Genomic DNA, 15,588 nt, shown 5'->3' with positions numbered 1-15,588 from the left:
ACAAGAGCTTTCATACACACGTTAGTATTAAAAAATCTCACAGATGGCGCTGTATTAAATAGTATGTATTTTTCTGTCTCATTCTTTGCTGGCTTCATCCTACACATTTTTGTATTTGTGTCTCTTACCTGTCGTTTTTTCCGTTGCATCCGGTTTGAAATCACAACGATTCTAAAGAAGTTTTCACTTCAAAAATCCGTGGAAAAAATCCGTGGAAAAAAGTGCGTGGAATAAAACCGTTAAATGAGACGTGCGCAGGCGCGACAGTCGCATACACAAGCGAGTAGTGTATAATACCTTTCTCTTTCTCCCTCTTTCTTTTCGTTATCTCATCCATTCTCTTTCTATTTTACGTAACTTATTATTTCCTAAAATACTGAATTTCCTAAATACTTTCCTATACTTAAATAAAAACTAATCAGCAAAATTTAAGAGAAAAATCAAGAAAACCTACATAAAATTGAGCACAATTTTTTTTTTTGCAAATTGTGTCGATTCTACATTAGCCGAAGGAACTTCGTTCCTACCTGGTGTCCCACGACACCACATTTTGTTTTTTTTTTTACAAGGCGTTAAATGGGGTTGGCAACTGTCAAAGTGGCGCTGGTGTGCATTGTTCCCATAACATTCAATATTTGTATTGGAATTTTTGATTAAAAATTATTTTAAGCACAATGACGCGTTGTTTTGTACCAGTATGCTCAGAAATTGGAGTACATCAATTCCCGAAGGACAAGAAAATTAGAAGACTGTGGTTAAAGGCCATTTGACGCGAAAAAAGTACTCCCACAAAGTTCGAGGTTATGTCGTAAACACTTTGTGGAATCTGACTATGAAAACATTAGTAAATACACAGTAGACTTGCGCAAAACATCACTTCACAATGTAATGTGATATGACATCACTTTTACAGACAGGTGATATTACTCGAAAACATTACACATCACTCTTAACATTACTCGGTGCGTTCAATAGATACTGTGACGACGAATACATTGTATCTATACACTAGACTTGCGCAAAACATCACTCCTCAATGTAATGTGATATGACATCACTTTTACAGACAGGTGATATTACTCGAAAACATTACACATCACTCTTAACATTACTCGGTGCGTTCAATAGATACTGTGACGACGAATACATTGTATCTATACACCCGAATCATTACCTAAGTGATGTGTATCAACACATCACTTAGGTAATGATTCGGGTGTGTCATTACAGTAGTGTATTACAATACAAAGTATGAACTTTGTATTGTAATACACTGTTATATTACTTGACAGAGATTGACTTACTTAATAATATAATAATTTTATTTTTTACTTAATATAATTTATTGTGGGATGAACGGATTTCATATGGCGACTTAGACTGCAAATTGAGCTCGACAATAATGTTAATATACGAGAGCAGTAGATGCATTGTTTCGGCGCGATACCCTCAAAGTGCATCCAAGGAGGACTGTACTTTCATTTAGACGCCGTTATTTCTTTCACTTATTAAACACGCATTAAAACAAATAATAAAACTATCTTCAAACAAGTGCTTAAGTAATTCAAATCAAACACAAAAATTAATATGAAATATTACTAAACAATTACGAGCGACTAGCGATTTTACAAAAGTTGCGAATAAAAAATTAAGTAAGTACTTGCGGGAAACTACCGGCTGGCCGCATGAAAAATATAAACACAAATACCTATATTAAAATTCAGACGTACCATAGGTATAAAAATGTACCTAGCGGCCGGGACATACGGTTCCAAATCACTAGGAATAATTCCGTGTCGCTTGCTCATTTATTTTGCGTCGATCGGTCTGTCTCGCTCGTTCGGTTCCGTTCGTGTATTAAGCAACATTACACGACAAAGAAAGAAACATGTTGGGTGATGGTGTGATGTTTGTTTCCTTCGCGTAATGTGTGATGTTGCATTACATCGTAGAGTAATATTACCCGAGTAATATCACTCGCATTACTTACACATGTCTAATACACAGGTATGCTTCTTTCTGTCAAATATTTATAATGCATGACTAGGTAGCACACATCTTTGTTCTCTTATTAAAAAAATCCAATAATAATTAGTTAGGCATACTATTAGTTGCTAACAAATTTTGCAAGTAGATTTATGCTGTAAGGAACCTTTTAACAAACACAAAATCAGACTGGAGGAAACACATTCCTCATGAGCTGTATTTCATTATCAGCTGTTACTATTGAAAGTTCTATCTAAATCGCTGCATCCATTGCAATAACAAATATTTTGAAACTATGGTCAGGTTTCCTTGTGATAGTATATTTAAATGTTATTCTTTGTGTTGTAGGTGTCAAACATTAACATAAATATTTGAAGAAAGGTGCTGTACCATCTATATTTTCATGGAATATGAAACCAGTTTCTGAAGAAACAAAAAGTAGAGAAGTTACTTATGTAATATTAGAGAAGGAATTGTCAATAAAAATAATTAAAAATATTCCTGATTTTGTATTTCGACAAGTGTGTATAGTTATAATACAGATGTTTTTCATACAATGCTTCTTTGAAAATATTTTCATAAAAGATATCTAATTTATTTAACATATTATTTATAAAATTATTGTCTTTTTCAACATAAATCACTTTGATGTCCTTGTAGGTGTAAATGACCAAGTTGCAGTATGTTTTGCCTGAGCAGTATAACTGTCCTTGGATTTGATAATAATATGGGCAGGTTTTTTTTTGAGACAATATCCCGTTACATTGTTCTAAGTAAGGCACCGTTGTTATATTTATTTCATGTTTTCTGCTAGCGTATGGACATTTCACTTCAATTATAGCTTCTTCGCCCAACACACCATCAGGAGATGCAGCAAGATATGGGCGCTCTTGGCTATTGAAAATGCCGCATGGTTCCACTAGCAAATCATATATATTAGCATATTTTGCTAGAGCATTTTTTTCATTTTGTTTCAAAATTAAAAGTTTGGTCATGTAGCTCTAATCTGAAAAAAGCAAAATAATACATTAGTTGGTAGGTAATGTGTGTAATATGAGCAATTCTTTTTGCACATGCTACAAGGAATAAAGTTCCTAAGGTACACAATTTAATATTATTATTATAATAGCTACCGGAAACAGTTTGAGAGAAGTTTTCTAAGTTAAAATAAAACATCAACATTGTACCTTTCGACAAAATCCACTTTTTTTCTTCGTAAAGATGCAACACGTTTTCTCAACTCCTCCTTTAATTCTTTAACTATCCAGTTGGAATACATGTTGTAAAACTGTTTAGCACTACTTAGAAAGTAATAAGAACCGTATCAAAGTCACAAAATGCCGAAATATCACGAACGCAAAACACACAAAATGGCGGCTCTCTGTGACAAGGGAACAAGCTACGCTGGCGACATCTGAGAAAAGCTTTAACTGGCCAACCCCATTGAGATAAAAATATTTTAGGGAGATTTGGAGATAAATATGGGGAAATTACCTCTGCAGCCCTAGTATTAGTTGTCAAACTAATAAAAAAGTTAGACTTTGTCTATCAAAAATTCACAAATGTGTGACGGTCGGGGATTCTGCTTTAACAATTTCGGACTAAATTAAAATTAAAAGCACCTTTGAGCAAGCTACAGCTTCCATATTATATATTTATTAAAATACTATTATAGTGTGCAGGAATGATGGTGGAAGGCTCATTTACTCGGAACGAAGTGTTCCAAATGGCTATAAGGGTCGCATTTGTGTCCGCAGTGACTTATTTCTCCATAAAGTGGCTGGTGAACCAAATAGATCCCACTTCCAAGAGTCGGAAGAAGGCCGAGGAGCGAGCGCGGGAACAGTTACGCAAGTATGTATCGATCGCTGTACACAATGTCATCTGTCTTTAAAATCTTTATATTTGCAAAAAGAAAAAATTAACTCCGAAATATAATACGCATGTACATAACTTACTTACATCAGACTCAAATTGTCCTTTTTTTTATCCATACAAGACTGCACATAACCTCAACAGTAGAAAAAGTTTGAAAATAGAATTGAATGTTCAATAAGCATACCTACTATTTTGCTATTAAAGTTACCATATGTACAGTCTGTTGAGTTTGATTGGTTCTCTTAAATAGTCTACTCCTACAAAAGCTGTAGTTATTCTTAAAACATTGAAAGAATGTGGTTAATAGAGATCTGGCTTTGCTACAAAATATAAATTAGATATATATATTATTCGATATATATTATTCGTTTTTTAACTAATTATGTTCTTTGTAAGTTACGTTAACTTAACTTAATTAAGTTAACTTTATAGCGATACCAACTTTGTTAATCTCATATTCACTGTTTGCCTTGAAGAAATTGTTCAATCAACTTCCGATTCAACCTCTTAATATAGACAGAACCTATCCGTTATGACTGGTCAACATAATATTCACATTATATCACAAAGTGCATATTTTTTTCAATATATTTAGATCAACAAATATTGTACCTCCACAAATAATATTGATGTTAGTGGAATTATTGTCGGTGTTATTATATGTTTATTCTGGTTAGATACATTCATACTAAGTAAAACTCATCAATTGCCGTGAGTTTATAGAGTATTGAAAAATAGCATTATATATATTCTTAAATCGTATTGAAGAAATTACTAATAATATTATGTATAGAATTACCAAAACATCAAATCATTGTTGTTGCATTGTAAACAATTTTATTGGAACCGATTCAATTGGCCAGAGACCCATCCTTTGTTCATTAAATAATTATAAAATGAATATATTATTACCTTAGATGGGAATGAATCTAGTTATTTCATTTAAATTTTCTGCAATAAAAACTATTTGTTCAAAGTAGTAACATGGTTGCATAGAAATATACTCGTATATAAATTATGTATTTATTTATGTATATGTTTTTAATATTAATGATGAGTCATGGTGCATCCCGTGTATGTTAAGGGTATCTTGCAGAGCAGGCCTTGGGGGCAAGCATACAGTTGCTTTGGACAAACTTACGGACCATGAAATGATCATAGCGTCGCAACTAGTTATCCCAGATGAGATTAATGTAAGTATAATTGATATCTACTTAGTCAGACAATCTTGGGGGTTGTGGTGGGCTGATGATTTACATGAAGAAGCATTTCCAGGATTTCCTTCTTGGTGATCCAGCTTCCAAGCGTAATAACTAATATGCATTTTGATAAAGAGTAAGCTTAGACAAGAAGAATCCTCAATAAAGAAAAGCAGAGCAAAGTTTAAATTATAACTATACAAGTAATTTTGGTAAAAAGGATAACTTTTGTTAATAAAAAAAAACATATATTTCAGGTAAGCTGGAAAGATATAGCTGGATTAGATAACTTGATCCAAGAGCTTCGGGAGACTGTTATCTTGCCTATACAGAAAAGAGAATTGTTTGCCGACAGCAGACTCACACAGCCTCCCAAAGGAGTGCTCTTACATGGACCTCCTGGTAATATAAAATTTTGCAATTATTTCAAGTATTATGTAATCGTTTTATTTATCGGAATAGATCAGTCTTGGGATGAGAGGACTTCTGGGCTTTATATGGTAATCAAAGATCATAGACAAATCAAGACAATTATTAGTATTCACCTTGAAGCTTAAGGCCTCAACAACTTGTATATGTCCTATTCCACAAAGCGCTAATTATTGCTGATAGACATTACAGTTGTTACAATAACAGATTAGATCTTGTTAATAATCAGTACTGTATGGTTAGGTATGAAAATATATTATTATTAGATTGGTAGATGTTACTAATACTCACATCACAACTATTGTATGGATGATGGAAAATTATTTATTAATTCTTTGAATGTGGAATGCATCACTTGGTGCTAATGTCACATTATGTGACCTACTGAGTTTTCGGTCGCCCGATCTTCTCAGTGGGATCACGCCTATCAGTCGGTGAAGCCAGAATAGACCATCGAGGCTACTGGCAGTTAGGTAGTAAAAAAAAAGAAAAGTATCTAGACAATCAAGTTGTTAAACTAACAACCCACTATGAGAAACCGCTTTGTTTGTTTGTGTTTGAAGGTAAAACGTATTAATAATTTTTCTTCCCTTTGATTCTCAGGTTGCGGTAAGACGCTCATAGCCAAAGCGACCGCGAAGGAAGCACAGATGAGCTTCATAAACTTAGACGTGTCGTTGTTGACGGACAAGTGGTATGGAGAGACGCAAAAGCTAGCGGCCGCTGTATTCAGCCTCGCGGTGAAGTTGCAACCCTGTATTGTGTTTATTGGTAGGTTAACATCAAAGAACAAATCATCAAGTAACAAAGAAACATCTCGTCAAGTAACAAAGAAACATCTCATCAAGTAACAAAGAAACATCTCATCAAGTAACAAAGAAACATCTCACGTCTGACACTAATGTTGTGCTAAAGTTGGTTATGTTTCTTTTTGTTCACAGATGAAATTGAATCCTTTTTACGTACGCGTACTCAGCACGACCATGAAGCGACTGCCATGATGAAGACCCAATTTATGTCATTGTGGGACGGACTCATCACGGACCCTACTTGTACAGTCATTATTATGGGTGAGGATTTTGTGTGTTGTACTTGTGTGTTATATGTTATTCGGGTTGAGATTTCACAGATATATTGGTATTGTAGGAAAGTTTTAAATTATTTGCGATTCTTTTATCATACGTTGATCGTGCTGTGATAAAAACGTTTTCTCAAGTACTAGAAAAAAAACTAAAATCAGATTATGATTTGTATAGATTACAAAAGAAACATTTATTGTTAAATATTCAATAATAGTTTCCAAATTTGTTGATAATTTATTAAATAGCTTACACTACCAGATATATAGTCATTATATGAATGTGTGTATAAGCCGCGCCAATAAAGAAACGAATCTAAAATGGCAGCGGCGATCATGCGCTCTCACTCTAAACTATTGCTGTATTTAGTCGCACACGTCGTGTACTGCATGCAAAAAAATATCAGTTCTGACTGGTAAATAATATGTATCACAGTGATGCATGCGAAATCGTGTATAACGTTATTAAATACTTTGAGGAGGAAAAGAATCTCGAGAAATGAAAGAAAATAAATTCTCATTCATATATTTTTTTACAATAAACATAACATCGTATTTCTCTCTGCTAATGGTTTGCTGGAAGAAAACTCATGAATGAGTTAAGCTCGCCTTTGTACATAGTATTTAGACATTCTTTTAAATCTGTTTTTATTGTATTTTCTTTTTTGTGTACAATAAGTATAAATAAAAATATAAAACTATCTTTCTTTTTATTTGTTGACCCTACCATCTGTCAGTGCAGGTACATAGACGCCATTTTCGATTCGTTTCTTTATTGGCGCGGCTTATACCTTGGCGTGCGAGGGTGTACGGTGTCGTTTTTGGTTCCAGGTGCAACGAACCGTCCCCAGGACTTGGACAAGGCCATCCAGCGCCGCATGCCCGCCACCTTCCACGTGCCCATGCCCAGCGAGACGCAGCGGGAACGGATACTCAAACTCATCTTGCAATCCGAGCCGGTTTCCGATGATGTAAATGCATCTTTTATTTTAAAAAACAAACAAAGCAATATTATCGACAAACCTTTTTTATTTATTTCATAGATAGGTGGATAGCTCACAGCCCATCTGGGGTTAAGTCGTTACCGAAGCCCATAGGCATCTACAACGTAAATGTCGTTACTCACCCCACCCTTCAAACCGAAACGCATTACTGCTTCATGGCAGAAACGGGTAGGGTGGTGGTATCTACTCGTGCGGAGTCAAAAGAGGTCAAGTTTTTTGTGAGAAAGATAATTACGTATATGTTACCGGAAATGTATGAAATCTAGGAATTGTATACAAATCCTAGGAAATGTGTACAATTCCGATACTATTTAGGAAATGTATAAAATATTGTTTGAAAAACTATTTAATGCATAGATATCCTAGGAAATGTATAAATTTCCTCGGAATTGTATATAATTCCAATATCGTATTAGGAAATGTATAAAGTAAATGCTTTCTGTAATAAAACACGTTGTTAATAATATTTTTTATTATAACACTTGTTGAGACAATCGGGTAAGTCATACCGTAAAATAATAATAATATATTCATATTATCTTACTAATTAAAACTTCTAAAATCAACTATCTATTAACTTTTAACGTATCACAAAATCAACTTATATTTATTCTTATAAAATCAAATTTTCATTTGGCAAGTAATCAGTCTGATAATTAAGTAATTATAAATGTCAAAGTATAAAAGTAAATCTTTATATTATAATACTTTGTCAGTCCATATAGCTATTTATTTTTGCAGGGTAAGCTCGAATGGCATTTGGAAGTACATAATACTTTATTTTTAAAACACAGACATCTTGATGTAGCACAGTTTTTCTTGCAAAGGCACTTCTTAAATCCCTGGCCGGTTCCAGTGGATTGCAAGTTGGCAACTGACCGTAGTGCAAGACTCGTCCCGCTGTCCCCGCGTACCCACCAATATCTTAAATGTTTTACATTTCCGATTGCTATTTAGGAAATGTATAGATTTCCTAGGAAATGTGTAATGTGTAAGTATAATATAATTTATTTCACACATTTCCGTGCGATTTTCGGAATTACATACATTTCCTAGGAATTGTATACAATGACGGATTACATACATTTCCGTTAACATATACACCAAGGAAACCCTTGGACACAGCCCACTGAGTTTCTGGCCGGATCTTCTCAGTGGGTCGCGTTTCCGATCCGATGGTAGATTCTGCGAAGCACTGCTCTTTCTAGGGCCAGTGTTAGCAACGTCGTCAGGTTGGAGCCGCGTGAGCTCACCTACTAGTTAAGGTTACGCTGATATAGCCTCTCAAGACTCTCAGCCAGATAGGCAAAAAAAAACCAAGGAAATGCAATGTGTAGTAATTACTGAAAATGTTGAACCGGCAACTGTAAGTATTGGGAGATATTGGAGATATTGAATTGTGGAAGTAATACGTTCGGGCACGGTTCCAGATCGAGTACCGGCGGCTGGCGGCGGCGACCGACGGCTTCTCGGGCTCCGACCTGCACGAGCTGTGCCGCCACGCCGCCGTGTACCGCGTGCGGGACCTCGCAAGGGACGAGCTGGCCAAGGAGATGAACCAGGTCAGTCCACTGCCGACCATAACAATCATTACACTTTATAAAAACGTGGCAAAAAAACTCGAGGTCGTCGTGGTCTAGTACATTCGTTTGTAGCGATGCACCGGTGTTCGAATCCCGCAGGCGGGTACCAATTTTTCTAATGAAATACGTACTTGGCAAATGTTCACAATTGACTTCCACAGAGAAGGAATAACGTCGTGTAATAAAAATCAAACCTCTAAAAGTATAATTTGTGTAATTACTTGTGGTAGGATCTCTTGTGAGTCCGCGCGGGTAGGTACCACGACTCTGCCTATTTCTGCCGTGAAGCAGTAATGCATTTCAGTTTGAGGGGTGGGGCGACTGTTGTAAATATACTTGAGACTTAGAACTTATATCTCAAGGTGGGTGGCGCATTTACGCTGTAGATGTCTATGGGCTCCAGTAACCACTTAACACCAGGAGTGCTGTGAGCTCGTCCACCCATCTAAGCAATAAAAAAAATAAAAATAAAATTGAATGCAATTTCGAAAAGGGCACATGTCGCATATTTCGTCAAATACGTTTTTTCATATACATGTAGTTTTGAGGCTTACCTACACCCATTTTATAATAATTCCAGTAACTTTCAATTGCTAAAATAAATCTCAAAAGTTAATATTTTAAATTTTACACTGCTTTAGAAAATAATCAGTTTTTTTTCATTTTATGAACATTTTACATTTTCAGAGATGTGCCCTTTTCGAAATTGCATATTCAATTACACTTTATAAAAACACTAGCGACCCGCCCTCGCTTCGCTTCAGAAACTGTAATTTATTTATTATTGATTTCTCCACTATTTAATGGATGTTATTATACATGTAAACCTTCCTATTCAATCACTCTATCTATTAAAAAAAACCGCATCAAAATCCGTTGCGTAGTTTTAAAGATTTAAGCATACATAGGGACAGAGAAAGCGACTTTGTTTTATACTATGTAGTGATTAATAATCGTGAATTTAATTAAACTTCCAGAAGGAGAACCGGTCGAGTACGGAGTCGGACGACGAGTACCAGGACGCGGTCCGGCCCATCACGATGGAGGACTTGCGTTTGTCGCTCAACAAACTGAAGGAGTCCAAGATACAGTGCGGCGCCCTGCCCGGACACGTGAGGATAGAGCTCGACTAGACGTCGTCATTATTCGTTTGTTTCCTAATAGACTTACCGTTTCGTGCCTCAGAGGTTAATTTCTTTTTTTGTGCCCTTGTAGGCAGATGGCCCACCTGATGGTGAGTGGTTACCGTCGCCCATCCACTTCAGCAATGCCAGGGGCAGAGCCGAGCCGCTGCCTACTATTAATGGAAATGTGAATGGTTAAATATTAAATACGCTGTTCAAAGTTTGAGAACCACTGTTTTTTTTTTTTGTAATGTCAATTCTCTTATTGTATGTTGTAGTTGGTTTATTTATTAGTGACGCGGATCCAAGATCCCACGTACATGTATGCGCGATATATAATATGTAAATTATCATAAACCCAAAGGAATAGTTTTTTGTCATTTACACAATCATCTCTACACAGAAGTGTGAATAATACCTACAGTTGCCTTAAGGTGCAATGATTAATAGTTGAGACCACGAATTAACGAGAATACTTGAATGACATTTAAAACAATTGAAATTCGTTTGCAAGCAAACGTTAGAGTGAAGGTAATTGAAATGTTTTTGTGAATTATTAAAATTACCCGGAGTTATTAACTCAAACAAATATTTAAAAAAATGAATCATTTTAAAAATAATGGAATAAATTAAATTAGCAATTCATAGTGGTACAGAGAATAAACGAGTTAGCCACGAATTAAAATAAATCACATATAGAACCATTAGCCTCATGAAGTAACATCATACACTGAAGTTGGTGTTGAAAGATGCTAAAATAATTCGGTTTTGTTTGATGTTTTAAAATGTTATCGTATCCTCATAAAAAAGGTGATTGACAGATAGCATTAATTTAATGAATACGTCTGGGAGTTAATCTTACATGGCTTTATTGTTAGTTTCCCGTTGCCTGTTTCAGTTTAGGACATTAAAACCATAATTAGGTATTATTTATCATGCAACAGATTTAGACCGAACAGTAAAGTTAAAAGCCAGTTATCAATATGTCAAACTCAAAATACGTATAGTTTCTCGGAATGTCGCATGGATATAGTAGAGCTTTAAAGTACTTATCCCCGCGACGTGTATTAACCAAATTAAGCCCGAAATGTTTTGTAAAATTGATTTCGTTGTATTTTCAAAATGATTGACGCGCCCTCTACCTTTCGCGGTGAATGTCGGCTTCGCTGTACATTGCGTGTTCAAGAAATCCCTGATATGTATATATGCTGTGGTGTACATCAAGGTCATAGCTCACGTCTAATTCATCCGAAAACCTTTTACAGGGATCCGTGTGTAGTTTTTACTCTTTTTACGACTTTAATTTCAGTTGAAAAATGACAACTTATGTTAACCTATATTAAAACCATAAACAATGTTTATGAAAAGTTGAACATTGGGTTTGTGGGTTGGATGCGTTACATATCACCCTTGAAGTGAAGCTATAGTTACGGATATAACATGTGTTCACGGGTGTTCACGTTTGACTGTCTGTTGACTGTGCACAATAAATCTTAATGGAGGGTGATGGCTGAAAAATCTTTTCATTCTAGTTAGTAAAGAAAAAATCAACCCTTCTTTGTAACAAGAACAATGCTAAAATTATTGGAAGTAAATAAACAGTTTTAATAAATCAAAGTTGTTGGTAGTTTGTTTAAAGTTTTAACCGAGAACAGATATTTATATATGTTTATTGATTATTATGAACATGTTGATGATATACGAAATATTTATAATGTAAAATAAGAATTTATCAAAATAACCTCTATGGTCCAGTGGTTCGTTAGATATATTTATATCAATAAAATTGTTGAAGTTTATTTGTGGTCGGATTCATATTGAATGTTTTGTTTGAATCTTGCTCGCACATATCAGACAGTGTCAATGACAGACAAAACATTCGATAACTAGACGTTCTATTCTGTATACTGTGTGCATTTGTTGGCTTTTATATATTATAATATATGTACATGCTTTTTGATATAATTGTTTTTATAAATTTGAGTTGAAGTATTTACTGTAATTATTTTTGTGTTGAGTGTTGCCATAACTTTAGAAAAAAACGTTCCAAACGATTCCATATAGTTATGGAGGGTAGGAGTAAGGAATAACATCTCAGTGTATTAAAAAGTGTTGAGAGGGAGCTAACTAAGTTAGTGCTATGGTGCTGCTATGGTAGCAAGTGGAGAGATTTAAAAAATAACGTCGTAGACTACTAGAATAGGATACTAAATTAATAAGGAAAGAAACATTTCCTAGTTGAGATTTTAAATACTTATATATATAGTTTTTAATATTCATAGTTTTTAACTGCACAAGTGAAGAAAAATATTAAATTTCTCAGCCCAGCGCACTTGATTCTGTTTAAAACTGCTATATTCATATAACTTCCACTTTCTATACTAGCGCTATTTCGGTGAGTCTCCCAACAATAACTTTCCGTTTACAGGTGGACAATTTTTCACCTTATCCCTCATACAAGATGGTGCGCCTTACTTTTACCCTCCATACATGTAGTGTAGTCTGTGTAGTATAGCTAATCTAAGAAGTACTGTTTGACAGTTGACAGCGTTGACAGACAGACAGACTTGTGGTCTAAGATTATCTGTATCTATATTTTGATTATTAAAAATCGATCGATTCCAGATTTTTTTTTATTACACACGATTTTTCATATAACCGATACAGTCCATACAGTAATATGTTATTGTTTGCCACAATGTTGCGTCATGAAATATTTGAAATGTCAGAGGGTATTTTTTAGAATGGAAATGCTATAGTTATTAAAGCTTTGTTAAACAACTTGTTAAAAAAGCTTTGTTCAACTTTTAGCATATACGGAAATAATATGTACGATGACATTAAAACTGACTAAAAACTGTAGTATTCGCTTGACCAATATAATATAATATATTATGTAAGCAGTTAGTTGCGTAGCATTGTTTTGTTTAATTGTAGCCTGAATTTTGGAAATGGATAAAGTTACAAATTTGATATTCAAGAGATAGTCGCCATGGTCAGAATTTATCATATTATTTGTATCCTCCTCCTCGCGTCGTTTTCATCATCACTGAGGGTCGTGACTCCCCCGCTGCATCAGTTTCTCCTGTACGATTTCCCTCCATCTGCTGCGATCCTTAGCTTCATGATTTGTATACAGTAACATAAAGTTAAGATGAAACATCACAATTTTTCTCTTAACGAGACGCAAACTCAAAGTTAAATGTTTTTTTTTGTACGTTGCCATTTTAATGCTTATGATAATTTAATTGAAATTTTAAAAAAGTTATCGTTTTGGTTAGCGATGAAGAATGTGATCAAAAGGCTTATATATCTCTTTATGATCTCTTGATCATCTCAATCTAAAAGATATACAGAGGAAATATCGGATAGGTGGAGATAAGGAGGGAATCCTCAGGAACCAGTCGCCTATATTCTTTAAAACAACTAAAAAAATGGGAGCAGGATGTTGTTTTATGAGCACGCACGAAGTCGTCATATCGATCTACCTTCCAGTGCTATGGGTAAGAGAACCGTCATTTCCTACTAAAGAAACCTCCAACTCATCTCGATTATGGATTATTATTGTATATAAAAATTACAGCGAATTACTAAATCGCAAATACAAGGCACGAAAATGAAAGAAGAACGACAAATTACGCGGTTGACTGCTTTCAGTGACGATAGTTCTAAGTGTACTTTTATTTGTGACGTGAAAACTGAAATGTTAAATACTATATATATGGACTATACGACGTTATGACTCTGCAGTTGTATGTACAGTGTGCGCTCTAAACGGTTCCAGCCTCTTAGAATATTGGATTCTTGAAAATGGTTCTTCCTTCTCTACTCTCCCCCCCTCCTCCCCTTCCCACTCCCCCTCTCCTGTCCCTCCCCGCCTCCCCTCCCCCTCCCCCCTCTCCCCCTCTCCTCCCCAACCGGAATAAAAACTATAATCTATAGTTCCAAATTCAGTTTTGTGTTTTATTAAATAGTGTATATTGAACAACGAATAGTGTCATAAAAGAATTAGAATAAGAATAATGTCGAAAAAAGATACTTGGTATAAACAAATTCATTGTAGGAAATGTAGGTGGTTGTCTAGCAAAAGTTCATGGTTGCAGTGTCCATAATGCCTCTTGTCTAAATCATGCCTTGTATATCATCTACTTTTATCGTTATGAAAGAGTTAAACAAAATGGCAGCTGACTAAAAAAAAAACATAGCTTAACGAATTTATGTATCGTATGTATCGTAGATGTAGTATGTATTTGTGTATGTACGTTCATTTTGCGTAGGTGTAGGCTGTGTCTGTGTGCGGTGGTTGTTATGAAGTAATCGGTATTAGAATTAGTCGATAAAATTAGTGTTGTGAGTGTCGATAGTTTCTAAGATATTCTCGAAAAACTTAAATTATGTTTAAGCTTCCCCAAAATCACAACACTACATTACGTTCGAGTGAGGCTTGCACAAGAATTACTTAAGATAATTTTTGTCGATATTAAAAAAAAAAAACTTGTGAATTTATTGTTTTTATTGTAAATAAAGACATGATGTTACCACATAGTTAATTATTAAACTGCTATTATTCGTAATCTAATAAATAAGAATGGCACCAAACTCATTATTCTTAAAAAAACCTACTGATGACATAATCTACCTGTCACTAAGTCGTAGGCTTGTTTGAATCAAGAGATTCTAAGTTTGAAACAGTACCTTCCCTATTTTGTCTGTTTTTGTTTTTTTCCCTTCTTATTCGCTGATAGCCTAGGGCTGCTACGCTCGGACGGATGGCCTATTCCCGCTATTCCAGCTACGCGGACCAGATGGGTAGGTGAGCTCACGGCCTCTACCTGAGAGAATGTGCGAACACTGGCCCTAGCTAGAGCAGTGTTTCGCAGAATCGACTACCGGATTGGAATTGCAATCCACTGAGAAGATCCGGCGAAAAACTCATTGGGCTGTGTCTGTGGGTTAGTTTAGATTGACGATTCGAACTCTTACCCTCATAGAAGGTAGCGCCGTTCACGATGTACATTAGGCGGGACTACCGTTTGTCCATGTATCCAATAAAAATAAATAGCATAACAGATCAAATCGTTTTTTCACAATTTTCGGTTAATAATTTATTCTAGAGGTCAGCGACGATACGCTCTTATAAAGCAAAAGACAAAGGCAATAATTATTGTGTATTTATGGATGATAATAAAATAAATGCGAAAGAATTTGTGTTTTAATTTGCAACGATTAAATACGGTGGTTTCCGTTGGTTGGTTTTTGTCTGCGGCGATAATTTTCGAAGTAAATTCAAATGTTCAAAGAGAGCTA

The 15,588-nt window shown here is 35.1% G+C and overlaps 2 protein-coding genes across 3 annotated transcripts in view; both read left to right on the top strand.

Annotated features, from left to right (window-relative positions):
* The window catches only part of GSTs2 (glutathione S-transferase sigma 2), a 469,518-nt gene that overhangs the window by 80,573 nt on the left and 373,357 nt on the right, over window positions 1–15,588 (top strand). The window lies entirely within an intron of this gene.
* nmd (no mitochondrial derivative) lies at window positions 3,508–14,820 on the top strand. Of its 2 annotated transcripts, none has more exons than XM_028173463.2 (8): window positions 3,508–3,840; window positions 4,961–5,057; window positions 5,321–5,465; window positions 6,096–6,263; window positions 6,434–6,562; window positions 7,402–7,541; window positions 9,005–9,136; window positions 10,135–14,820. In XM_028173463.2, the coding sequence occupies exons 1-8, from the start codon at window positions 3,671–3,673 to the stop codon at window positions 10,288–10,290; spliced, it is 1,137 nt and encodes a 378-aa protein (XP_028029264.2). In that variant the 5' UTR covers window positions 3,508–3,670; the 3' UTR covers window positions 10,291–14,820. The 2 variants fall into 2 exon arrangements, with proteins under 2 accessions (XP_028029264.2, XP_028029263.2); XM_028173462.2 differs by having other exon boundaries at window positions 3,509–3,840; window positions 4,949–5,057.

The sequence above is a fragment of the Bombyx mandarina genome, chromosome 03 (assembly GCF_030267445.1).
Source record: "Bombyx mandarina strain Sakado chromosome 03, ASM3026744v2".
In the NCBI taxonomy this organism is placed as follows: Eukaryota; Metazoa; Arthropoda; class Insecta; order Lepidoptera; family Bombycidae; genus Bombyx; species Bombyx mandarina.
The sequence above is the reverse complement of the archived record's forward strand: the minus strand, read 5'-3'. Positions and strand labels throughout refer to the sequence as shown.